General features: G+C 36.6%; 1 protein-coding gene and 1 pseudogene across 5 annotated transcripts in view; one reads left to right on the forward strand and one right to left on the reverse strand.

Annotated features, from left to right (window-relative positions):
• The window catches only part of ANKS1B (ankyrin repeat and sterile alpha motif domain containing 1B), a 1,156,804-nt gene that overhangs the window by 169,096 nt on the left and 961,757 nt on the right, over window positions 1–25,951 (forward strand). For all 5 annotated transcript variants that reach the window (XM_060113525.1, XM_060113526.1, XM_060113527.1 and 2 more), the window contains exon 2: window positions 19,466–19,546. In XM_060113525.1, the coding sequence (XP_059969508.1) occupies window positions 19,466–19,546 (81 nt within the window). The remainder of the gene's footprint in view (window positions 1–19,465; window positions 19,547–25,951) is intronic.
• On the reverse strand, window positions 5,662–6,725 carry LOC132499153 (glyceraldehyde-3-phosphate dehydrogenase-like; annotated as a pseudogene).

Here is a 25,951-nt window from a genome sequence, read left to right on the forward strand (position 1 = left end):
AATTGAAAAATTCTTTATTGCTAAAAAATCATAACCATCATCTGAGCCTTTAGCAAGTTGTAATCTTTTTGCTGGTGGAGGGTCTTACTTCTGTATTTATAGCTGCTGACTGACCTGGTTGGTGATTGCTGAAGTTTGGGGCGGTTGTGGCAATGTCTTAAAATAAGACGACAATGAAGTTTGTCCCATCGATGAACTCTTCCTTCCATGAATGATTTCTTTGTAGCAAGGGGTGTTGTCTCATAGCATTTTACCCATATTGTAACCTCTTTCAAAATTTGAGTCAGTCCTCTCAAACCTTGTTGCTGCTTTATCAGCAACAAGGTGGTATGTGGTATTCTAAATTCTTTGTTGTCATTTCAACAGTCTTCACAGTGCCTTCACTAGGAATAGATTCTGTCTCAAGAACCACTTTTGTTGCTCATTCATAAGAAGCAACTCTTCATCTGTTCAAGGTATATCATGAGATGGCAGCAGTTTGGTCACATCTTTGGTTTCTACTTCTAATTCTAGTTCTCTTGCTACTTCCACCACATCTGCAGTTATTTCCTCCACTGAAGTCTTGAGCCCCTGAAAGTCAACCATGAGGGTTAAAATCAACTTCTTCCAAATTCCTGTTAGTATTTTGACCTCTTCCCGTGAATCACAAATGTTCTTAATGTCTTTCAGAAGGGTGAATCCTTTCCAGAAGGTTTTCTTTTTTTTTTTAACATCTTTATTGGGGTATAATTGCTTTACAATGGTGTTAGTTTCCTCTTTATAACAAAGTGAATCAGCTATACATATACATATATCCCCATATCTCCTCCCTCTTGCGTCTAAGTCAGAAGGTTTTCAATTGACTTTGCCCAGATCCATCAGAGGGATCATTATCTATGGCAGATTTAGCCTTATGAAATGTATCTTAAATAATAAGACTTGAAAGTTGAAGTTACTTCTTGATATGTGGGCTGTAGAATGGATGTTGTGTTAGCAGGTGTGAAAACAACATTAATCTTATTGTACATCTCCATCAGAGTTCTTGGGTGACCAGGTGTATTGTCATTGAGCAGTAATATTTGGAAAGGAATCTTTTTTTCTGACCAGTCCGTCTCAACAGTGGGCTTAAAATATTCAATAGACCACGTTGTAAACAGATGTGCTATCATCCAGGCTTTCTTGTTCCATTTATAGAACACAGACAGAGTATATTTAGCATAAGTCTTAAGGTCCCTAGGATTTTCAGAATGGTAAATGAGCATTGGCTTCAATTTATTTTTAATTAATTAATTAATTTTTAAAAATTGAAGTATAGTTGATTTACAGTTGGCTTAAAGTCACCAGGTGCATTAGTTCCTAACAGAGTCAGCCTGTCCTTTGAAGCTTTGAAGCCAGATGTTGACTTCTCCTCTCTATCTATGAAAGTCCTAGATGGCATAGTCTTCTAAAGTAAGACTGTTTTGTGTACACTGAAAATCTGTTGTTTAGCGCAGCTACTTTCATTAGTTATTTTAGTTAGATCTTCTGGATAGCTTGCTATAGCTTCTACATTAGCACTTGCTGCTTCATCTTGCACTTGTGTGTGTGTGTGTGTGTGTGTGTGTGTGTGTGTGTTGGTTTTTAAAATCTATCTATCTATCTATCTATCTATCTATCTATCTATCTATCTATCTACCTATCTATCTATCTTACTGGAATCTTAGTTCCCTGAGCAGGGAACAAACCCAGGCCCTCTGTAGTGGGAGTGCAGAGTCCTAACCACTGGACTGCCAGGGAATTCCCTCATCTTGCCCTTTTATGTGATGGAGATAGAGTCTTTCCTTAAATCTCATGAACCAACCTCTGCTGGCTTCAAACTTTTCTTCTGCAGCTTTTTCACCTCCCTCTCAGCCTTCATAGAATTGAAGAGAGTTAGGGTCTTGCTCTGCATTAGGTTTTTGCTTAAGGGAATGTTGTGGCTCATTTGATCTTCTATCCAGACCACTAAAACTTTCTTCTTATCAGCGATAAGTCTGTTTCACTTTTTTATGATTTATGTGTTCATTGGAGTTGCACTTTTAATTTCTTTCAAAAACTTTTCCCTTGCATTCACAATGTGGCTAACTGTTTAGTGCAACAGGCCTAGATTTTAACCTGTCTTGGCTTTTGACATGTCTTCTTCACTAAGCATAATCATTTCTAGTTTTTGATATAAAGTGAGAGATGTGTGATTCTTTCTTTCACTTGAACACTTAGAGGCCACTGTAGGGTTATTAATTGTCCTCATTTCAATACTGTGTCTTGGGGAAGAGGGAGGCCTCAGGAGAGTGAGAGAGGTGGAGAATGGCGGTCTGTGGAGCTGTCAGAACACGTACAAGATTCATCAAGTTCACTGTCTTATGTGGACATATTTCTTGATGCCCCCAAACAATTCATAGATCACCATAACAAATATAGTAATAAATAAGAATTTGAAATATTGTGAGAATTACTAAAATGAATTGCAGAGACATGAACTGAGCAAATGCTGTTGGAAAACAGTGAAGATAGACTTGTTCAACACAGAGTTGCAACAAATCTTCAATTAAAAAGAAAAACAAGTCTGTTCTCTACATCTGCGTCTTTATGCCTGCCCTGCCACTAGGACAGTGGGGGAAGGGGAAGCTGGGACAGAGCAAGAGAGTAGCATTGACATATATACACTACCAAATGTAAAATAGATAGCTAGTGGGAAGCTACTGCATAGCACAGGGAGATCAGCTTGATGCTTTGGGACCACCTAGAAGGGTGGGATAGGGAGGGTCGGAGAGAGGCTCAAGAGGGAGGGGATATGGGGATATATGTATCCATATTGCTGATTCACTTTGTTGTACAGCATAAACTCACACAACATTGTAAAGCAATTATACTCCAATAAAGATGTAAAAAAAAATCAGTATCTGCAAAACACAGTAAATTGAAGTACAATAAAATGGGGGTATACCTGTATAAAAATTTAGTTTAAGATAAAGTTAACACTTGAAAGAAGCAGGAAGAGGAAGAATGATTCAATAAAAAATCCTGGAAAAGTGTTTTAATTATTGAGAGGGAAAAAACGTTCAGTTCCTTACTTCATACGATTTAGCTCCCCTGCCCTCATCTGGGCCTGTTGCCTCTAATCCAGAGACTATGTGTTTTATTCATTTCAGGGGATAAATCTCCCATTCTGCTGTTTCAAGAAGAAGAAGCAATCTGAGAACCTGATTTAGATTTTCAACGAATGTTGTTGGATATTTGAATATTTCATTCCTTTTTATTGCTGAGTCGCATTCCATTGTATGAACATATCACAATTTTTTTATTTTTTTGCGGTACGCGGGCCTCTCACTGTTTTGGCCTCTCCCGTTGTGGAGCACAGGCTCCGGACTCGCAGGCTCAGCGGCCATGGCTCACAGGCCCAGCCGCTCCGTGGCATGTGGGATCTTCCCGGACCGCGGCACGAACCCGTGTCCCCTGCATCGGCAGGCAGACTCTCAACCACTGCGCCACCAGGGAAGCCCCATATCACAATTTTTAAAATCGATTTACCTGTTAATAGACATTTGGGTTATTTCAGTTTGGGGCTAGTATAAATAAAGCTGCTATGTATATTTATGTATAAGTCTTTGTATAGAAACATGCTGTCATTTCTGTTGACTAAATATCTAGAGTGGAATGACTGGATTGTATGGTAGTTCAGTGTCTGAGAGTTGTAGTTGATTTACATCCCTGTCAACATTGATATGTGAAGTATTCTTAATCAGCACCATTGTAATAGATATGAGTAGTATCTCATGATTTTAATTTGCATTTCTCTCAAGACAAATGATGTTGAGCACCTTTTCATGTTCTTACTTGCCATGTGTATATCTTCTTTGTTGAAGTATCTGTTCAAATCCTTTGCCCATTTTTTTTTAAGGTCATTGATTTTTTTATCTATTATGGATCAAAGAATAAAAAAGAAAATGTGATTTGCAAAATTTTTTCTCCCAGTCCCCATTTCCTTTTCATTCTCTTAACGGTGTCTTTGAAGAGCAGAAGCTCATAATTTTGTTGAAGTACAATTTGTCAAATTTTCTTGTGTGGGTTGTGCTTTGGTATTAAAATCTAGAAAAATTTTTGCTTAATACAAGGTCACAAAAATTTCCCTGTACATTTTCTTGTAGAAGTTTTATGGTTTTAGGTTTTGCTTTTAGATCTATGATTTATTTTTAAGTGAATTTTTGTATATGGTGTGGTGAGGATATACAGTTTTGTTTTGGATATGGTATGGCCTAAGGATATCCATTTGTTCCAACACAATTTTTTGATAAGACTGTTTGTTCTTTAATGAATTGCTGTTGCACCTGTGTCAAAATCACTTGCATATATGTGTAGGTGGACTTTCTATTCCTCTATTCTCTTCAAATGATCTATCTTTAATACCATACAATGTCTTGTTTACTATAGTTTTATTATAGTCTTGAAATCAGGTAGTGTAAGAATCCAACTTTAGGGCTTCCCTGGTGGCGCAGTGGTTGAGAGTCCGCCTGCCGATGCAGGGGACACGGGTTCGTGCCCCAGTCCAGGAAGATCCCATATGCCGTGGAGTGGCTGGGCCTGTGAGCCATGGCCGCTGAGCCTGCGCGTCCGGAGCCTGTGTTCTGCAACGGGAGAGGCCACAACAGTGAGAGGCCCGTGTACCGCAAAAAAAAAAAAAAAAAAAAGAATCCAACTTTGTTTTTCTTTTTCAGAGTTGCTTTGGCTATCCTAGGTCCTTTGTATTTCCATATGAATTTTAGAATTAGTGAATTTCTACAAAAAAAAGCTTGCTGGGATTCTGATTGCATTGTATTGAATCTAAAGATAAATCTGTGGAAAATTAACATCATAAAAATATTTAGTCTTCTGATTCATGAACTTGATATTATCTCACCATTTGTTTAGGTCCTCTTTAACTTCTCACAGCAGTATTTTGTGGTTTTTAGTGTACAAATTTGCACATATTTTGTCAAATTTATTCTTAAGTATTTAATATTTTTCTTGATATTGTAAATGATATTTTAAAAAATTTTGATTTCTAATTGTTCTTTGCTAGCATATAGAAATATATTTGACTTTTACCTATTGAGTTGTTTCTTGGAAACTTGCTAAACACACTTTTTTGGTTGTGTTTTTTTTTTCTTTTTTTGGAGTAAGGTTTTCCTTTTTTTTAAACATTTTATTTTGAAATAATTTTAGATTTATGGAAGTATTATGAAGAAAGTTCAGAGAGTTCCCTATATTTTTTACACAGCTTCCCCTAATTAAACACAATTTTAATTTTAGTAGCTTTTTTTGTAGATTTCATAGGATTTTTTACGTACATGACTATGTTGTCTTCAAGTAAAGATGGATTTTCTTTCCTTACAATATGGATGTCTTTTATTTCTTTTTCTTGTCACTGCATTTCTCGCCACTACATTGGCTAAAATCTCTGGTACAAAAATGTTTTCTGACTGCGTACATTATAGTTATTGGTGGTACATGACAAGGTAGGGCTCTCTGAGCCCCTCCCATTCTTTAAGTGGTCTGGGATTGAAACTGTATTGAGAATGGGAGATTCTCAGTGTGTTGAGGGATTGAGTTGGGGCAAGGACTCCCCAGCAGCTGAGCATATCTCTATTCCTCTCATGTTCTCTCTGTGGCTGGTGGCCCAGAGGGCTTTTACTCCTTGGAGGCCATGTGGATCATCAGTCCACTGCCCTATTACTGTAGCCAAATTCATGGTCCTACCAGGAAATGAGCTTGACAAAGTGGTTATTGAGGGCAATGCAAACCACGGTATCAAGGGTGAAAGAGTGGGTGTCACTGGTAAAGTTGCAGGAGACAGCAAGATTTTCAGTGTAGCCCAGGATGCTCTTTAGTGGACCCTCTGATGCCTGCTTCACCACCTTTTTGGTGTCATTATATTTGCAACTTTCTCCAGATGGCAGGTCAGATCTATGACCATCATACTGTTGGTGGGGACACAGAAGGCCATGCCAGTATGCTTCCTGTTCACCTCAGGGATGACTTTGCCAACAGACTTGGCAGTGCTAGTAGATGCCAAAATGATGTTTTGGGAAACCCTGTGGCTGTCACTGTATAGTTTCCCAGAGGGGCCATCAATTTTAGTCTTCTGGGTGGCAGTGATGGCATTGACTGTGGTCATGAGTCCCTCTATGATGCCAAAGTTGTCATGGTTACCTTGGCCAGGGGTGCCAAGCAGTTGATGGTGCAGGAGGCATTGCTGACAATCTTGAGGGAGTTGACATACTCCTCATGGTTTATGCCCATCACAAACATGGGGGTTTCAGCAAAATGGGCAGAGATGATGACCCTTTTGGCTCCACCCTTCAAGCGAACCTTAGCTTACTCCAAGGTAGTGAAGACATGAGTGGACTTCACCACGTATCCAGCAGCAGCATCACCCCATTTGACATTGGCAGGATCTCATTACTGGAAGATGGAGATGGACTTTTCATTGATGACAAGCTTCCCAGTTTCAACCTTTTCTGTGCCATCAAACTTGCCATGGGTAGAATCACGTTGAAACATGTAGACCATGAAGTTGAGGTCTATGAAGGGTCATTGACAGCAACGATTTTCACTTTGCCAGAGTTAAAAGCAGCCCTGATGACCAGATATCTGATACAGACAAATCCATTTACTCCAGTCTTCACTGTCATGTCTTAGGGATGCAGCTGGCACTGCACAGGAAAATCAACTGTCTGTTGAATGAAGAGAAGCAGAGAGCCTCCGGAAACATGTTGAGTAGAAGTGGGAAACAGACAAAACTTGCCCTGTTCTTGATCTTAAGGGGAATACATTCAGTCTTTCATCATTAAGATTATGTTAGCTATAAGTTTTTTGTAGATGTCTTTTATAGGTTGATGAAGTTTCCTTCTATTCCCAGTTTACTAACAGTTTTTATTAGGAATTGATGTTGGAGTTTGGCAAGTATTATTTCCATATCTGTTGAGATAATAATGAATTTTCTGTTTTAGTTTGTTAATATAGTAATTTATGAATGTTAAAACAAATTTGCATTCCTGAAATAAACTCCATTTCATCATGGTGTAGTGTTCTTTTCATATATTGTTAGATTCAACTTGCTAGAATTTTGCTAAGAATTTTTGCTTCTGTATTCATGAGTGATATATTGATCTGTAGTTCTTTCTTGTCATATGTCTTTGGTGTCATAGAATATTAGGCAGTATTTGTGCCTCTTCAATATTTTGGAATGATTTTTGTAGAATTGATATTATTTCTTCCTTAAATATCTGGCGTAATTCCCCATTGAAGCCACCTGGATCTGGACTTTTTTTTGTTTTGTTTTATGGGGAATGTTTTGTAACCACAAGTCCAAGTTCAGTTTCCTTAATAGATGTAGGGCTATTCAGGTTATCCTATTTTTTAAAAATGAGTTTTGGTGGTTTGTGTTTTTCAAGAAACTTGCCCATTTCATCTAAGTTTTTTAATTTATTGGTATAAAGTTATTAAAAATATTCTCCTACTGTTCATATTTTTAGAATATGTAGTGATCTTACCTCTCTGCTCCAGATTTGGTAATTTGTATCTTCTATTTTTATCCTTATCAGTTTGCCTATAGATTTTTAAATTTTATAGAGTATTTTAAAGAATCACTTTTTGATTTCATTGATTGTCTCTATTGTTATTGTGTTTTCTTTTTCACTGGTTTCCTTTCTTCTGCTTACTTTGGGGTTAATATGCTCTTCTTTTCCTGTTTCTTAAAGTGGAAGCTGAGGTCATCAATGTGGGACCTTTCTCTGATCTATCAGTGTCATTTTAATACTATAAATTTTTCTTTAGGTACTACTTTATTTGCATCCCCAAAGTTTTGATATTTTGTGTTTTCTTTCTCTTTCAGTTATAAATACATTCCAAAATCTTTTTGATATCTTCTTTGACTTATGTGTTATTCAGTTTCTAATATTTGTGGATATTAAAGATACCGTTTCATGAACGATTTTTAATTTTTAATTTAATTGGAGTCAGAGAACATAGTTTTGTGATTTGAATCTTTTATTTTTAAATTTTTAAAAACATCTTTATGAGAGTATAATTGTTTTACAATGGTGTGTTAGGTTCTGCTTTATAACAAAGTGAATCAGCTATACATATACAAATATCGCAATATCTCCTCCCTCTTGCGTCTCCCTCCCACCCTCCCTATCCCACCCCTTTAGGTGGTCACAAAACACCGAGCTGATCTCCCTGTGCTATGCGGGGGTTTCCCACTAGCTATCTTTTTACATTTGGTAGGATATATAAGTCCATGCCGGGCTTCTCTGGTGGCGCAGTGGTTGAGAATCTGCCTGCCAATGCAGGGGACACGAGTTCGAGCCCTGGTCTGGGAGGATCCCACATGCCGTGGAGCGACTAGCCCCGTGAGCCACAGTTACTGAGCCTGCGCGTCTGGAGACTGTGCTCCACAACAAGAAAGGCAGCGATAGTCAAGAGGCCTGCGCACCGCGATGAGGAGTGGCCCCCACTTGCTGCAACTAGAGAAAGCCCTCGCACAGAAACGAAGAGCCAATACAGCCATAAATAAATAAATAAATAAATAAAACATTGATTTATAATTTCTAAAAACAAAAAAAAAGTTTTGTTTTGTTTTATAAGTCCATGCCACTCTCTCATTTCACCCAGCATACCCTTCCCCCTCCCAGTGTCTTCAAGTCCATTCTCTATGTCTGTGTCTTTATTCCTGTCCTGCCCCTAGGTTCTTCAGAACCATTTTTTTTTTTTTTTAGATTCCATATATATGTGCTAGCATATGGTATTTGTTCTCCTGTTTCTGACTTACTTCCCTCTGTATGACAGATTCTAGATCCATCCACCTCACTACAAATAACTCAATTTCATTTCTTCTTATGGCTGAGTAATATTCCACTGTATATATATGCCACATCTTCTTTATCCATTCATCTGTCGATGGACACTTAGGTTGCTTCCATGTCCTGGCTATTGTAAATAGAGCTGCAGTGAACATTGTGGTACATGACCCTTTTTGACTTATGGTTTTCTCAGGGTATATGCCCAGTAATGGGATTGCCAGGTCGTATGGCAAGTTCTATTTTTAGTTTTTTAAGGAACCTCCATACTATTCTCTATAGTGGCTGCATCAATTTACATTCCCACCAACAGTGCAAGAGGGTTCCCTTTTCTCACACCCTCTCCAGCATTTACTCTTTGTAGATTTTTTTGATGATGGCCATTCTGACCGGTGTGAGGTGATAACTCATTGTAGTTTTGATTTCCATTTCTCTAATGATTAGTGATGTTGAGCAATCTTTCATGTGTTTGTTGGCAATCTGTATATCTTCTTTGGAGAAATGTCTATCTAGGTTTTCTGCCCATTTTTGGATTGGATTTTTTTTTATATTGAGCTGCATGAGCTGCTTGTATATTTTGGATATTAATCCTTTGTCAGTTGCTTCGGTGGCAAATATTTTCTCCCATTCTGAGGGTTTTCTTTTTGTCCTGTTTATGGTTTACTTTGCTTTGCAAAAGCTTTGAAGTTTCATTAGGTCCCATTTGTTTATTTTTGTTTTTATTTCCATTTCTTTAGGAGGTGGGTCCAAAAGGATCTTGCTGTGATTTATGTTATAGAGTGTTCTGCCTATGTTTTCCTCTAAGAGTTTTATAGTGTCTGGCCTTACATTTAGGTCTTAATCCATTTTGAGTTTATTTTTGTGTATGGTGTTAGGGAGTGTTCTAATTTCTTTCTTTTACATGTAGCTTCCCAGTTTTCCCCGCACCACTTATTGAAGAGGCTGTCTTTTCTCCATTGTATATTCTTGCCTCCTTTATCAAAAACAAGGTGACCATAGGTGCATGGGATTATCTCTGGGCTTTCTATCCTGTTCCATTGATCTATATTACTACTTATGTGCCAATACCATACTGTCTTGATTACTGTAGCTTTGTAGTATAGTCTGAAGTCCAGGAGCCTGATTCCTCCAGCTCCACTTTTCTTTCTCAAGATTGCTTTGGCTATTCGTGGTCTTTTGTGTTTCCATACATATTGTGCAATTTTTTGTTCTAATTCTGTGAAAAATGCCATTGGTAGTTTGATAGGGATTGCATTGAATCTGTAGATTGCTTTGGGTAATATAGTCATTTTCACAATGTTGATTCTTCCAATCCAAGAGCATGGTATATCTCTCCATCTGTTGATATCATCTTTAATTTCTTTCATCTGTGTCTTATAGTTTTCTGCATACAGGTCTTTTGTCTCCTTTGGTAGGTTTATTCCTAGGTATTTTATTCTTTTTGTTGAAGTGGTAAATGGGAGTGTTTCCTTAATTTCTCTTTCAGATTTTTCATCATTAGTTGATAGGAATGCAAGAGATGTCTGTGCATTAATTTTGTATCCTGTTACTTTACCAAATTCATTGATTAGCTCTAGTAGTTTTCTGGTAACATCTTTAAGATTCTCTATGTATAGTGTCATGTCATCTGCAAACAGTGACAATTTTACTTCTTCTTTTCCAGTTTGGATTCCTTTTATTTCTTTTTGTTCTCTGATTGCTGTGGCTAAAACTTCCAAAACTATGTTAAATAGTGGTGAGAGTGGACAACCTTGTCTTGTTCCTGATCTTAGAGGAAATGGTTTCCGTTTTTCACCATTGAGAATGATGTTGACTGTGTGTTCCTCATGTATAGCCTTTTATTATGTTGAGGTAAGTTCCCTATGTGCCTGTTTTCTGGAGGGTTTTTATCATAAGTGGGTGTTGAATTTTGTCTAAAGCTTTTTCCGCATGTATTGAGATGATCATATGGATTTCTCCTTCAATTTGTTGATATGGTTTATCACATTGATTGATTTGCATATACTGAAGAATTCTTGCATTCCTGGGATACACCCTACTTGATCATGGTGTATGATCCTTTTAATGTGCTGTTGGATTCTGTTTGCTAGTATTTGTTGAGGATTTTTGTATCTATGTTCATCAGTGATATTGGTCTGTAGTTTTCTTTTTTGTGCCATCTTTGTCTGGTTTTGGTATCAGGGTGATGGTGGCCTCGTAGAATGAGTTTGGGAGTATTCCTCCCTCTGCTATCATTTGGAAGAGTTTGAGAAGGATTGTTGTTAGGTCTTCTGTAAATGTTTGATAGAATTCATCTGTGAAGCCATCGGGTCCTGGGCTTTTGCTTGTTGGAAGATTTTTAATCACAGTCAAAATTTCTGTGCTTGTGATTGGTCCGTTTATATTTTCTGTTTCTTCCTGGTTCAGTCTTGGAAAGTTGTCGTTTTCTAAGAATTTGTCCAATTCTTCCAGGTTTTCCATTTTAGTGGCATATAGTTGCTTGTAGTAATGTCTCATGATCCTTTGTATTTCTGCAGTGTCAGTTGTTACTTCTCCTTTTTCATTTCTAATTCTACTGATTTGAGTCTTCTTTTTTTTCTTGATGAGTCTGGCTAATGGTTTATCTTCACAGAGACCCAGCTTTTAGTTTTTTTGATCCTTGCTATTGTTTTCTTCATTTAATTTTTGTTTATTTCTAATGTGGTCTTTGTGATTTCTTTCCTTTTTCTAACTTTGGAGGGTCTTTTTGTTCTTCCTTCTCTAGTTGCTTTAGGTGTAAGGTTAGGTTGTTTATTTGAGACGTTTCTTGTTTCTTGAGGATTGTATTGCTATAAACTTCTGTCTTAGAAGTGCTTTTGTTGCATCCCATAAGTCTTGGGCCGTCCTGTTTTCATTGTCATTTGTTTCTAGGTATTTTTTGATTCCCTCTTTGATTTCTTCAGTGATCTCTTGGTTATTAAGTAGTGTATTGTTTAGCCTCCATGTGTTTGTGTTTTTTACAGACTTTTTCTGTAATTGATATCTAGTCTCATAGCATTGTGGTCAGAAAAGATACTTGATATGATGTCAATTTTCTTAAATTTACCAAGGCTTGATTTGTGACCCAAGATATGATGTATCCTGGAGAACGTTCCATGAGCACTTGAGAAGAAGGTGTATTCTCTTGTTTTTGATGGAATGTCCTATAAATATCAATTAAGTCCATCTTGTTTAATGTGTCATTTAAATCTTTTATTTCCTTATTTATTTTCATTTGGATGATCTGTCCATTGGTGACAGTGGGGTGTTAAAAGTCCCCTACTGTGATTGTTTTACTGTTGATTTCCCCTTTTATGGCTGTTAGCATTTGCCTTATGTATTGAGGTGCTCCTGTGTTGGGTGCATAAATATTTACAATTGTTATATCTTCTTCTTGGATTGATCCCTTGATCATTATGTAGTGTCCTTCTTTGTCTCTTGTAATGGTCTTTATATTAAAGTTTATTTAGTCTGATATGAGAATTGCTACTCCAGCTTTCTTTTGATTTTCATTTGCATGGAATATCTTTTTTCATCCCCTCACTTTCAGTCTGTATGTGTCCCTAGGTCTGAAGTGGGTATCTCGTAGACAGCATATATATGGGTCTTGTTTTTGTATCCATTCAGCCAGTCTACGTCTTTTGGTTGGAGCATTTAATCCATTTACATTTAGGATAATTATCGATATGTATGTTTCTATTACCATTTTCTTAATTGTTTTGGGTTTGTTATTATAGGTCTTTTATTTCTCTCTTGTTTCCTTTCTAGAGGAGTTCCTTTAGCATTAGTTGTAAAGCTGGTTTGGTGGTGCTGAATTCTCTTAACTTTTACTTGTCTGTAAAGGTTTTAATTTCTCTGTTGAAGCTGAATGTGATCCTTGCTGTATAGAGTAATCTTGGTTGTAGGTTTTTCCCTTTCATCACTTTAAGTATTTACTCCCACTCCCTTCTGGCTTGCAGAGTTTCTGCTGAAACATCAGCTGTTAACCTTACAGGGATTCCCTTGTATGTTAATTGTTGTTTTTCCCTTGCTGCTTTTAATATATTTTCTTTGTATTTAATTTTTGATAGTCTGATTAATATGTGTCTTGGCGTGTTTCTCCTTGGTTTTATCCTGTATGGGACTCTCTGGGCTACCTGGACATGTTTGACTCTTTCGTTTCCCATATTGGGGACGTGTTCAACTGTAAAATCTTCAAATATTTTCTAAGTAAGTCCCCTTCTTTTCCTCTTCTTCTTCTGGGACCCCTATAATTGGAATGTTGGTGTGTTTAATGTTGTCCCAGAGATCTCTGAGAATGTCCTCCATTCTTTTCCTTCTTTTTTCTTTATTCTGCTGTGCAGTAGTTATTTCCACTATTTTATCTTTGAAGTCACTTATCTGTTCTTCTGCCTCAGTTATTCTGCTATTGATCCCTTCTACAGAATTTTTAATTTCATTTATTGTGTTGTTCATCATTGTTTGTTTGCTCTTTAGTTCTTCTAGGTCCTTGTTAAACGTTCTGGTATTTTCTCCATTCTTTTTCCAAGAATTTGGATCATCTTTACTATCATTATTCTGAATTCTTTTCCATGTAGACTGCCTGTTTCCTCTTCATTTGTTTGTTCTGGTGAGTTTTTACCTTGCTCCTTCATCTGCTGTGTGTTTCTGTGTCTTCTCATTTTGCTTCACTTACTGTGTTTGGGGTCTCCTTTTCGCAGGCTGCAGGTCCCTAGTTCCCATAGTTTTTGGTGTCTGCCCCCAGTGGCTAAGGTTGGTTCAGTGTGTTGTTTAGGCTTCCTGGTGGAGGGGAGTAGTGCCTGTGTTCTGGTGGACGAGGCTGGATCTTGTCTTTTGGTGGGTAGGATTGCGCCTGGTTGTGTGTTTTTGGGTGTCTGTGACCTTATGATTTTAGGTAGCCTCTCTGCTAATGGATGGGGTTGTGTTCCTGTCTTGCTAGTTGTTTGGCATAGGGTTTCCAGCACTTTGGCTTGCTGTTTGTTGAGTGAAGCTGGGTCTTAGCCTTGAGATGGAGATCTCTGGGAGAGCTTTCGCCATTTGATATTACGTGGAGCCAGGAGGTGTCTGGCGGACCAATGTCCTGAACTCAGCTTTCCCACATCAGAGGCCCAGCCCTGACACCCAGCCAGAGCATGAAGACCCTATCAGCCACATGGCTTAGAAGAAAAATGAGAAAAAATAAAGAAAAATAAAATAAAATAATTAAAATAAAAAATAAAAATATTATTGAAAAATTAAAAAATTAAAAAGTAATAAAAAAAAAGAAAAGGAAGAAAAAAAATTGGACAGACAGAACCCTAGGCCAAATGGTAAAAGCAAAGCCATACAGAGAAAATCATACAAAGAACCATACACATATACACTCACAAAAAGAGAAAAAGGAAAAAAATATATATATATTTTTAAAAAAGGAAGAGAACAACGAAACCAATAAACAGATCTACCAATTATAATAAAGTCTAAATACTAAAGTAAAATAAACATAAGACCAGAAACAAATTAGATGCAGAAAGCAAACCACAAGTCTACAGTTGCTCCCAAAGTGTACTGCATCAATTTTGGGATGATTAGTTGTCTATTCAGGTAATCCACAGATGCAGCGTACATCAGGTTGATTGTTGAGATATAATGCGGTGCTCCTGAGCATGCTGGGAGAAATTTCTCTTTCTCTTCTTTGTTCGTACTGCTCCTGAGGTTCAGGATTTGGCCCTGCCTCTGCGTGTAGGTCACCTGAGGGCATCTGTTCTTCACTCAGACAGGACGGGGTTAAAGTAGCAGCTGATTAGGGGTCTCTGGCTCACTCATTTGGGGGGGTGGGAGGGGTACGGAATGTGGGGCAAACCTGAAGCGGCAGAGGCCGGTGTGATGTTGCAACAGCCTTAGGCGTGCCATGTGCTCTCCTGGGGAAGTTGTCCCTGGATCTTAGGACCTTGGCAGTGGCGGCCTGCACAGACTCTTGGGAGGGGAGGTGTGGATAGTGACCTGTGCTTGCACACAAGGTGCTTGGTGGCTGCAGCAGCAGCCTTAGCCTCTCACGCCTGTCTCTGGTGTCCACGCTGATAGCCGCAGCTCATGCCCATCTCTGGAGCTCATTTAGGCGGTGCTCTGAATCCCCTCTCCTTGCATACCCTGAAACGGTGTTCTCTTGCCTCTTCAGCAGGTCCAGATTTTCCCCAGACTCCCTCCCGGCTAGCTGTGGCACACTATCCCCCTTCAGGCTGTGTTCACGCAGCCAACCCCAGTCCTCTCCCTGGGATCTGACCTCTGAAGCCTGAGCCTCAGCTCCCAGCTCCCGCCCGCCCCGGGTGGAGAGGGGCAGACAAGCCTCTCGGGCTGGTGAGTGCTGGTCGGTACCAGTCATCTGTGTGGGAATCTCTCCGTTTTCCTCTCTGCATCCCTGTTGCTGAAGTCTCCTCCATGTCTCTGAAGCTTCCCCATGCTGCCCAGCCCCCGTCTCCACCAGTGAAGGGACTTCCTAGTGTGTGGAAACTTTTCCTCCTTCACAGCTCCCTCCCAGAGGGGCAGGTCCCGTCCCTATTCTTTTGCAGGTCCCGTCCCTAATTCTTTTGTCTCTGTTTTTTCTTTTTTCTTTTGCCCTCCCCAGGTACGTGGGGGAGTTTCTTGCCTTTTGGGAAGTCTGAGGTCTTCTGCCAGCATTCAGTAGGTGTTCTGTAGGGGTTGTTTCACACGTAGATATATTTCTGATGTATTTGTGGGGAGGAAGGTGATCTCCACGTCTTAGTCCTCTGGCATCTTGGACGTCTCCCTTCTGAATCTTGTAGATTTATTGAGATTTATGATCCACAATATGGGATATATTGGTAAATGTCTTGTGTTCACTTGAAAAGAATATGTATTCAGGTATTATTGGGTAAGTGTTCTATAGATGTCAGTTAGGTCAAGTTGGTTGGTAGTGTTATTCAATTCTTGTATACCCTTAATGATTTTCTGTTTACTTGTTCTATCAATTATTGAGAGAGACGTATTGAAATCTCCAAGTGTCAGTGGGTAGGTCTATTTCTCTTTGCAGTTGTATCAGTTTTTTGCTTCATGTATTTTGAAGTTCTGTTGTTAGAGGCAAAAAACATTTAGGATTCCCATATTCTTCAGATAAATCGACATCTTTGTCATTCTGAAATGGTTTTCTTTATCCCTTGTAATATTCTTAGCTTCGAAATCTGGTTTGTCCAATGTTAATATAGTTATTCAGCTTATTTTGATTAGTGTTAGTATGATTTTTCTGTCCTTTACTTTTTTTTCTATTTGTATCTCTATATTTAAAGTGAATTTCTTTTAGTAAGTATATAGTTGGGTCTTACTTTCTTTAATCCAGTCTGATGATTTTTCTTTTTTAATTGGGGTGATCAGACTATTGACAGTTAATGTAATTATTGATATGGTTATGGTTATTGATATGGTTAAATCTGTCATCTAACAATTTGCATTGTATTTGTCTTACCTATTCTTTGTTCCTCTTTTCTGCTTTTTTTTTTTCTTTTGCCTCTTTTGGATTTTTTTAATGATTTCATAGATTATTTTAAATAAGTACATTCCATTGTTTTAACACTTCTGTTTTACCTGTGGCTTATTTTTTCATTAAAAATAATCCTTGGGGGCCTCCCTGGTGGCGCAAGTGGTTGAGAGTCCGCCTGCCGATGCAGGGGATACGGGTTCGTGCCCCGGTCTGGGAGGATCCCATATGCCGCGGAGCGGCTGGGCCCGTGAGCCATGGCCGCTGAGCCTGCGCGTCCGGAGCCTGCGCGTCCGGAGCCTGTGCTCCGCAACGGGGGAGGCCACAACAGTGAGAGGCCCGCATACCGCAAAAAAAAAAAAAAAAAATCCTTGGGCTTCCCTGGTGGCGCAGTGGTTGAGAGTCTGCCTGCCGATGCAGGGGACACGGGTTTGTGCCCTGGTCCGGGAGGATCCCACATGCCGCGGAGCGGCTGGGCCTGTGAGCCATGGCCGCTGAGCCTGCGTATCCGGAGCCTGTGCTCCGCAACGGGAGAGGCCACAACAGTGAGAGGCCCACGTACAGAAAAAAAAAAAATCCTTTATTTGATTTTTAAATTTATATAATTTAACACACATTTATTAAATAGCTGTTGTATTCAATACTTAGAGAAAGAGTTATTGGAGTAGGTGGATCTTGATCAGGGCTTTGGAGGAATGGTAAGGTATGATTGGTTAGAGAATCTATTGTAGGTTAGTAGAAGGGCATGATTAAAGGCACAGAGGTGGAAATTAATAGAGCAAGATGGGTGAGCTAGCAGGATGAACAAAAGTATAAGAATTTTAAGAATGTAATAGGAGATTGAAAATGCTTCAAGGATTGATTAAAAAAAAAGATTGGTAAAAGCCTAACAATCTTAACGAAATTGTAAAACATATGCACATTTTATAACTTTACTTGTTTAACTGTCACTTTTTTTATTCTCAGGAAGTAAGCTACCATTAAAGAAAAAACCACTGAATTGAAATAAGGTTAAGATCAAAATAATGTTAAATCCTTACAACTTACTAATTATATTTGGTCATTAATTTCCTCAAGACCTTTTTTATTACCAAATAAATTGTTTAACTCTTATGTAACTTGATTTTTTTTTAACAGTTTCCTGTTTTAAATTGTATAATGCTCTCTCTTGGTTTTATTTACTCTTGGACAACTCTCAATGTCCTTCATATAACCTTTTTCCTGTGCTGGACCCTGCAGTATTGTTAATATCCATGGTTCTATTGTCTGTCCCATATTTTTCTTTCTTTTTTTTTTTTTTCTCACAAGGTACTTTCATATGGGTTCTCTGACAGTTTCAGTGAGGGCTGGGAGGTTTTCAGATTTTGAGCTGCCTTGAACTTGGGACTGTCTACCCAAGTCAGGTTTGATTTTTTTTTTTTTTAACCAGGGGTTGATAGGTTTTAATTAATATCAGCCTTTGAGAAAAGGTTTCACCTTGCCCCCATATACAAATTATCCACTGAGGTATTTGAGTCTGATGGCCTCCCTCTTAAAGAGTCTGGTATCAGGCACTCTCTTGGTTTTACCTTCTATTTAATAATAATTTGTTCTAACAATTTGTTGAACTATGTTCTAACAAATATAATAGATGCTAGTACTATGTTCAACTACTGCCGTAAGAGCTTTGTAGGTATTGATTTATTTCATTCTCACAACATTATAAGGTAGTACTATTATTATCATCTCTATTTTTCAGACGAGGAATTGAATTTCAGAGAGGTTAAACACTTCATGCAGGGCTACCCCCAGCAAGTAATGGAGCCAGGTTTTTGAAGTCAGGTGGTCTAACTTCAGGGCCATGCTTCTAACTAGATATTTTTATAATCTTCTGGAGATCCTTACTTTTATGTAAGTATGTCAGATACTTAAAATTCAGTGTCTCCAAGCCTGAAGTCATTGTTTGCTTTCCATCTGCACTGTCTTCCCCAAGGAAATTTGCTTGTCTTTTCACATCTTAGTTAATGTTGTCATTTTCCTTTTGGTCATTTAGGCATTAAATTTGAGTCATTCTGTGCTACTATTTTCTCCTTCCTTCAATTGATCCCTGCATCTTATTGATTTGTCCTTTTAATAACTGTTGAAAAAGTACATTCTGCTCATTTTCATTGTCTCAACTTAGTTAAAGTCAGTTGTGATCTCTCATTTGGAATAGCTATTCATTCTCTTCTCAGAGATGCTTGTGTGCTCTCTGGTACCTTGATTATCTTAGCACTCTGTAATTTTTAGTTTATGTGTCTCTCTTCTCCATTAGACTCTGTTCTCATAAAGAAGGACCGTGAATTATGATTTTGTACTCTCAGTGCCTAGCTTAATATGTGACATACAATTGGTGTACAATAAATATTTTGTGAATACATGAATTAGTTTGTCATTAGATGTTAGTTTTGATGGCTTTGATAACAGTTTGTTTTGTTTTGTTTTTTATTTTGGTCTACTTTTGGAAAAGTGTCTTTCAATGCCTAATTTTTTCAAAAGCTGTACATAGTTTCTGTAATTGTAGTGATCAAGGATAAAATGGATTCTTTCATGTAGTTACATGTTATCTTCAGAATATATTGTATAGTAAAATAACTTCAAAACTGTTAGAATCTTTTTATGGTTTGTGATAGTCCAAATCTTTCATTATATTTTCAAGAATGAAATATGTATTATATTCTCTTAGTAGGAATGGAACAGAAAGAAGTGTTTATAATCTTTACATACACAAAAATATAATTTATATAAACCACTGCCATCTCAGAATGAGGATGTTAAAAGGGAGTAGGCAGGTGCCATAAATCTTTATTCTTGGTAAAGAATATAATAGTTGAATGTTAATTGCATCCAATATTTAAGTAATGACAGAAAGTGATAGGGAATTTTTGGGTCAAAATTTAATGCATGGCAGTGGACCTGCATTTACTAATTTCTGAAGGTAACTATATTCCCTAATAATTTCCCTGTATCAAATAAATGAAGATATTGTTCTGAGGGGAATGCACAAAAGGTGGCAGTTGTTTTCTGCATGAGTAAAATTTTCATATGCAACATGATGCTGACTGTGGGTCTATCAGGCTTCTTTTTGTTTTTCAAAGCACAATTCTGCTTAACTGTTAACTCTGTGCTTGTGCTTTATTTGCAGCATCTGGCGAGGCCCCAATGTGAACTGCACAGACAGTTCGGGTTACACTGCTTTACACCATGCAGCCTTAAATGGACATAAGTAAGTGCCACTTATTTGGACTGGAAATCTTTGTGTATTTAGTTACATGTGATGAAGTTAATTATGTCTGATGGTACCTGTCTCATGTTGCCATGAGTCCCCTGGGCTTAGATGAATTTGAAGAGGCACCAGGTGTTCAATACCTGACAAGTTGAAAGAGGTAGGAATGTTGCTGAGATGATTACATGCAGAGTGTAAGTCAAGTCAAATATCACACAGGGAAAATGGAAGAAGTGACAGAACCATGTTAGTCGTGTGTACCTTTGGTGAGGGAATGGGATACATCACTTAATGACACCTCCCTACTTTTTTGGGTGTCTTCACCAAATATGGGATTATTCACTAGGAGTGAACTCTTCAATAGAGTCTTGCTGTTATAAGCCATAGGCACTTACATGAACCACTTCAAAATCCTCAAACTAAGCTAAAATGCTTTGTCTTTGTCATTCATGGATGGTCTTTCAGGTTTTAAATTTCTTTAACCTGTTTTTCCGAAGGAAAGTGACCCTGTTCATGTGTCTCCCCTCCTATCTGTTTTTCCTTTGCTTTAATGATTCAAGTTAGTCTTTTCAGATCTGGATCATTTCATTTCACTTCAGTTTTATTAGATGTGGTAATTACTGCCTTAAAAGTGCTAGTTACCTTTTATTTTCACACTTAACATTTCTTTCATTCTGTGAATTGAGACACAAGGGACTTAGTTATACTTGATCACATTTTAAGGCCTGAAAGCTCTCATGGAAGAAACATCATTTTTCTCATTATTTATCATTATGACATTTTAATCTAACTTATTGCATAAATTGAACATTATCATTCTGTTTGAAGAATCATCCAAATTATATAAAATACCATGAACTGAATGTTTCATCACTTAGATTTTCAGTATTGGAATTCCCAAATTACATTTCTTTTCATCCACTCCTGATTCTTTATTATATCAACTTATACCATCTAACTTAGAACTTTTTATTTTGCTGAGTGTTTTTCAGCTATATGCTATCCTTCTGTAGAGTGGAAAATGTGTCCAGATCCCTAACATCTGAATCTTTTAAAGGAATTACTATTTATTCTTCTTTGTACCTGAGTCATCAGGAGTGAAATCTATTAAATAAGCCCAAGCTGGCTTTTTTGGCCATCTTAGTTGTAGATTCAGGGTGATACCATATTTCTTAGTTCCAATGGGGAAGACAAACTATCAAATCTAATGGACAGAAGATCTTGAGCTTGACCATTTGAGCTATACAACTTTTCTTGTTCTATCTCAGCTTGGCATTATAAGTATTTCTCAAAATAACATTGTCCCCAAATGGACATATCCCTTCCTGATTTTCAATGAAGTTTTTAGTAAATGTTTTTGGTTTAACATGACATCCTGTGAAGTTCTAACCATTGAGATATATTTCTCTGAGGCCTCTTGCATAATTCTGTTTTTATTGGCAGTATACAAAGTGAGGATAATTTAGGTGATTGAATAGCAATCATTAAGATTATCATAAAGAGATGAGGATTTGACTGTACATCTTTTAAGATCTCTTTAATTGCAGATGTTCTCTGAGAATTATATATCTCTGCTTTGCTTTTATCTAAAGGTCTCATTTATCTTTTCTTTTAAACTCTTTCTAGAAAGATTTTGCTTAGTGTCATTCTGTAGGTATTGGAAAAAAGCAGGAAAATTCTAATCCCATCTCTCCCTCCCTGCTAGTTATGTGACCTTGAGCCATTTCATTAACCTATTTAGGCCTCAGTTCAGTGTACTGAATACAGTGGCTGGATATTTGTTGTTGTTACTTCCAATTATAACATTTTATGATACACTGTTTTATTATTGTTTGTGGCTCCGTTATGTACTATGATGTTACAATTCTGAAATTTGGATTTTCATCTAGAGTATGAGATTTCTTGATTTTAAATTATTTAAGTTACCAAGGACTTTTAAAATTAGAGATCATTTATCCTACCCTGCCCCCCTCACTTCGTTCATTTTATAAATGGAGAAACAAGACCATTCTGGATAAGTGACTTAGTGGCCACTTAGTTATTAAGGTGGGGCTGTTTCTAGAGTCTAAGTGTTCTAGTTCCAAGTGTATGCTTTTACCAGTACTTCACATTATATCTCCTCTGTGGCTGTATGCACATCAGTTTTCTAAATTCTTGTTGGTTTTTCTCTGTCACATTATGTATTTCTTGTTTCCATTATCAACAAGTAGTGTGTTCTCATGGAATGCTGATTTAAATATTGGCATAAAAAAAGATATTTGACAGATAAAAAAGTGTCATAGAATATACCTCAGAGCCAGAGGAGAATGGTTTTTCTTTTCTTTGTCTTTGCTATTCTCACTTAGCATAGGTAATTAACTATTGTGTTGTATTACTCCCAAGCAAAAGACATTTTTTTATGTCATAGACATTCTTCTATGTCAGCATAGAAACACATCATTTCTATCTTTATTCCTGCTGCTGTTGTATCCATCAGCTCTAGGTTGTTTTCATAAGCATTACGATTTCTAAGCTGAAGTTCATGGAATTATAGAGCTGGAAGAAATATTACATATTTATTACAAATAAATCCTATAGTTTATTCTTTTGCTTTGGGCACACGCTTTCCCCTTCCCTCCATTATATAATCTATGGCCTTGTGACTTCCCTGGTGGTCCAGTGGCTAAGACTCTGCACTCCCAATGCAGGGGGCCTGGGTTCGATCCCTGGTCAGGGAACTAGATTCCACATGCTGCAACTAAAATCTAGCATGCCTCAACTAAAGATCCTGTGTGGCACAACTAAAAGATCCCACATGCTGCAACTGAAGATCCCACATGCCGCAACGAAGGTCCCATGTGCCGCAACTAAGACCCAGTGCAGAAATTAAAAAAATAAAAATCTATGGCCTTCATACTACAAATTAAGCCTGTATCCTCTTTATTTTGTATGTTTTATTGGGAGTTCTTATTTATCACTGGTAGTTAATCCACAAGTGGAGCAGCATTTTATACCTGAAATACATTATTTCATAATGAACAATTCATCTCCACTTAGCCAAATCAGGACACAATAGAAAATGTAATGTACTCTTGGTGATTTCTGAGTCATTTGTAATTACAGATTAGAAAATTTTTACCTTCAAATGATAGAAAAAACATGGTCAGTAGAACAAATTTAACTAGCGATGATTATAAATAAATTATTTCAATAGATAGGCTAGAGATTTTTCTCTTTTTCAAAATATGGAGGATTAATTGTCTCGCTCACCTATTTCTACTGAAAATTTGATTCACTTAATTCTCTTCTGAATAGCAATTAGCCAGCTTTCCTCCCTCCTTCCCTCCTTCTCTCACTCCTTCCCTTACTCCCTCCTTTCTTTTCTTCCTTCTCCATGCCTTTCTTCTTTCCCTCTCTTCTTCTGTCCTTCTTTTCTTTCTTCTTTCCTTTCTCCCTGTCTTTTTAACTAATAATCTTATCATTCCCTGTAAGGTTTTACTAAACCTGTATATTCATGTTTCATTTCAATTCTCCTTCTTTTCTTAGCAACTTGCTCCTTTTTTTTTTAAAGTTCCATCTCATTAAACTATGTTGGGTACATTGTAATTCTTGGCTACTGTTTTGGAAAATGTCAGTACTAAATTGTTATTGTATCTTTGAAATACGTATGTTATTTGATATGTGCAGGGTTAAAATATTTTCTCACTTCTCATTCTTTAAATATTTAATGCTTGAATCCTAGACTCCATTACCTATAATCCAAATTGTATCTCAAATTGGATCTAGAATCCACATAGTAAACTATCTGCTGCACTTTTGATTTGCTCAGAGTAGGCTTTCTAATGAAAGAAGGGTACTTCTTCTAAACATTTGTATAATCTAGTCCATGAAATTGCCCTTTGAGTTACCTACAAATATCTTTGGTTGATTGCTTCTTTCTTGGATAAGGATATTAACTAGTTAAACTTTGGCTTTATTCACTCTATCTGGAAATCTATGAGAGTGAATTCAGTATATAAAGGAGCTCCAGTTAGAAAGTGAAGTGTATTGTCCTAAAGGCTTTTGACCATATTGAACACATTTGCAACTTTATTTTCATTAAGGAGAAGTAAAACCTTCAAGAAAGTGTGAAATCAAGAGGGCCTTCATGAATTTGAGAATTTCATTAGTTTGTTAATACTACATCCATATGAAGATGATTTACATTTATTTCAAAATTCTTTGCATTACCAACAAACACAGGAGGATGGAACAAAATAAATGTCTTTGGTTAATTATAGGGAAACTTGCTGTTGAGGTAAAGAAATTTGAGTGTTGAATCTTCCCAATTAATTTAATTTTGCTCAGAACATATACTGAACTTCTTAAAAGACATTTCATATTAATCAGAAGTATTATTTATGTCTGTCAGAAAACGAAACAACTTAAACATAGTAGCAAAAATCAATACTTTTAGAATTCCTGTTTTTACCTGAACTTACATATATTAGCCTCAAGCTACAAAATGTTGCAGTGATTTAAGTTGGATTATTATTAAATTTAATTTGATATTTTTGTTTTGTTCCTGGGAAATGGAATTATTTTTCCTGTGATCTCATCAACTACACTTATTTTAGTGTTTTGGAACATTTCTTATTTATCAAATGCTGTTAAGAAAGACTGCCACTTTATCTTTAAGATATAGGGATTACTTCTTTGCTTGCTATTCTGTAGACAGTGTTCATTAATATAACTTAATATTTCATGCCAGGTAACCAAGTATGGTCAAAATATTCATTTCTGGATACCTCTGGAAGATATAAGATGCAACTTCAATAAAAATTTAAAAATAGGTGTTAACTAGGCTTATTATGGTGATCAGTTTGCAGTATATACATATATCAGATCATTATGTTGTACACTTGAAACTAAAGTCATGTTATATGTCAATTATATCTCAAAAACAAAACAAAAAAAACCTTGATTTGGTGGGATCCTGTATTAACTACTCTTCTTGTTTAGACATTAAAGAAAGTACCTGAAAATTGAATAAGCTCTTGATGAGCCTGGATGAAAAAGGCCTGTATAATACGTATTGCTTATCATATACAAGGGATATACAATCATAAGAAATTAATGACACTATATTGATTAATATTTTGCTTAAGATTCAGTAAGACTAACAGGCACTTATTTGATCAAAGATATAACTTTATATTTCACAGATATGTTTTCACATTAGAAATCTGATCTCAGCCAGTTTATTAGCTGGTATCTCTGAACAAGATGAAAGGCTCAACTTAAATAAAAATTTTAAAATAAATTTAAATTTTAAAATAAATTTAATAATATATTTATTTAATAAAATGAATAAACTTTAAAAAAAAACTGAAATAAAAATAATTATTTAGGAGCTTGGTGTTCACCAAAGATAATTTCATAAACATGCAGGTTTTTCTTTTCTGATTTAGATATTAGATGATGGTAATACTATACAATACAAATGATCAGTATTAGTCAGTTTTTTCACTATATCATACATCTTCCTGATAGATAAAGAATGAATGCATATCACATACATTATTAGAAAATGTCAACAAAAATTGAACCATATAACAAATGAAATTCTGAATGGTTTGAGTGAGAGTAAAAGAAAATAGTATTGATGATCCTATCAAACTTTTCTTTACTCCTAGAAAGGAAATGCTTTTAGAAACTTCAGACTTTTTTTTTTTTTTTTTTTTTTTGCTTAGGCTTTGAGGGATGAAATTAAAACCCTTCACATAATTGTCTTTCTTGCTATATGAATTTGGAGAAGGCTGTTTTTTTGTAGGATAAATTCTACTTGTTACATCCAGGTATTTAACTGTGCTTCCTTTGGTATTATTTTAACTTTTATTTAAATGCTGATATATTTCAGATAAAAAAAATCACTAGAATTGTTCAATCTTGCAGCAAACTGCTTTAAGAATAGTTTTTGATTGTATACAGTTTTACGGTCATTTTCGTTTCTCATTTGATTTACACCAAAACTCTTTGAGACCGGCAACAATATGTACTCTCTAAATTCTATTTTAACAATATCTGAAAGAGAGACAGAGGTTATTTGAATTGTCCAAGGTAGCCAAGTTAGTAAATACTAGTAGAAAGTTGGGACTTCAAACCAGATCTTCTGGTTCTCAGCTGCTTTTGTTATTCATAAGTATTGAATTCTTTTTACCACTTTGTAAGTTATTTATCTCAGAATGGATGACCCTATATAACAACTTTTACGTGGCAGAGAGTGAGAAGAAGCATAGAAACTGGACAAACTTCAGGTTTTCTTCTGATTTTCAGACTGTTTTTGCCAAAGGTGATCTGAAGGAAGCATTTTTACTTTTAAAGGATTTAATTTTTATTTGGGGCAAGAACTAATATTTGTATAGTGTTTTACTGTTTATTGAGTGG

This window comes from Mesoplodon densirostris, chromosome 11 (genome assembly GCF_025265405.1).
Source record: "Mesoplodon densirostris isolate mMesDen1 chromosome 11, mMesDen1 primary haplotype, whole genome shotgun sequence".
In the NCBI taxonomy this organism is placed as follows: domain Eukaryota; kingdom Metazoa; phylum Chordata; class Mammalia; order Artiodactyla; family Ziphiidae; genus Mesoplodon; species Mesoplodon densirostris.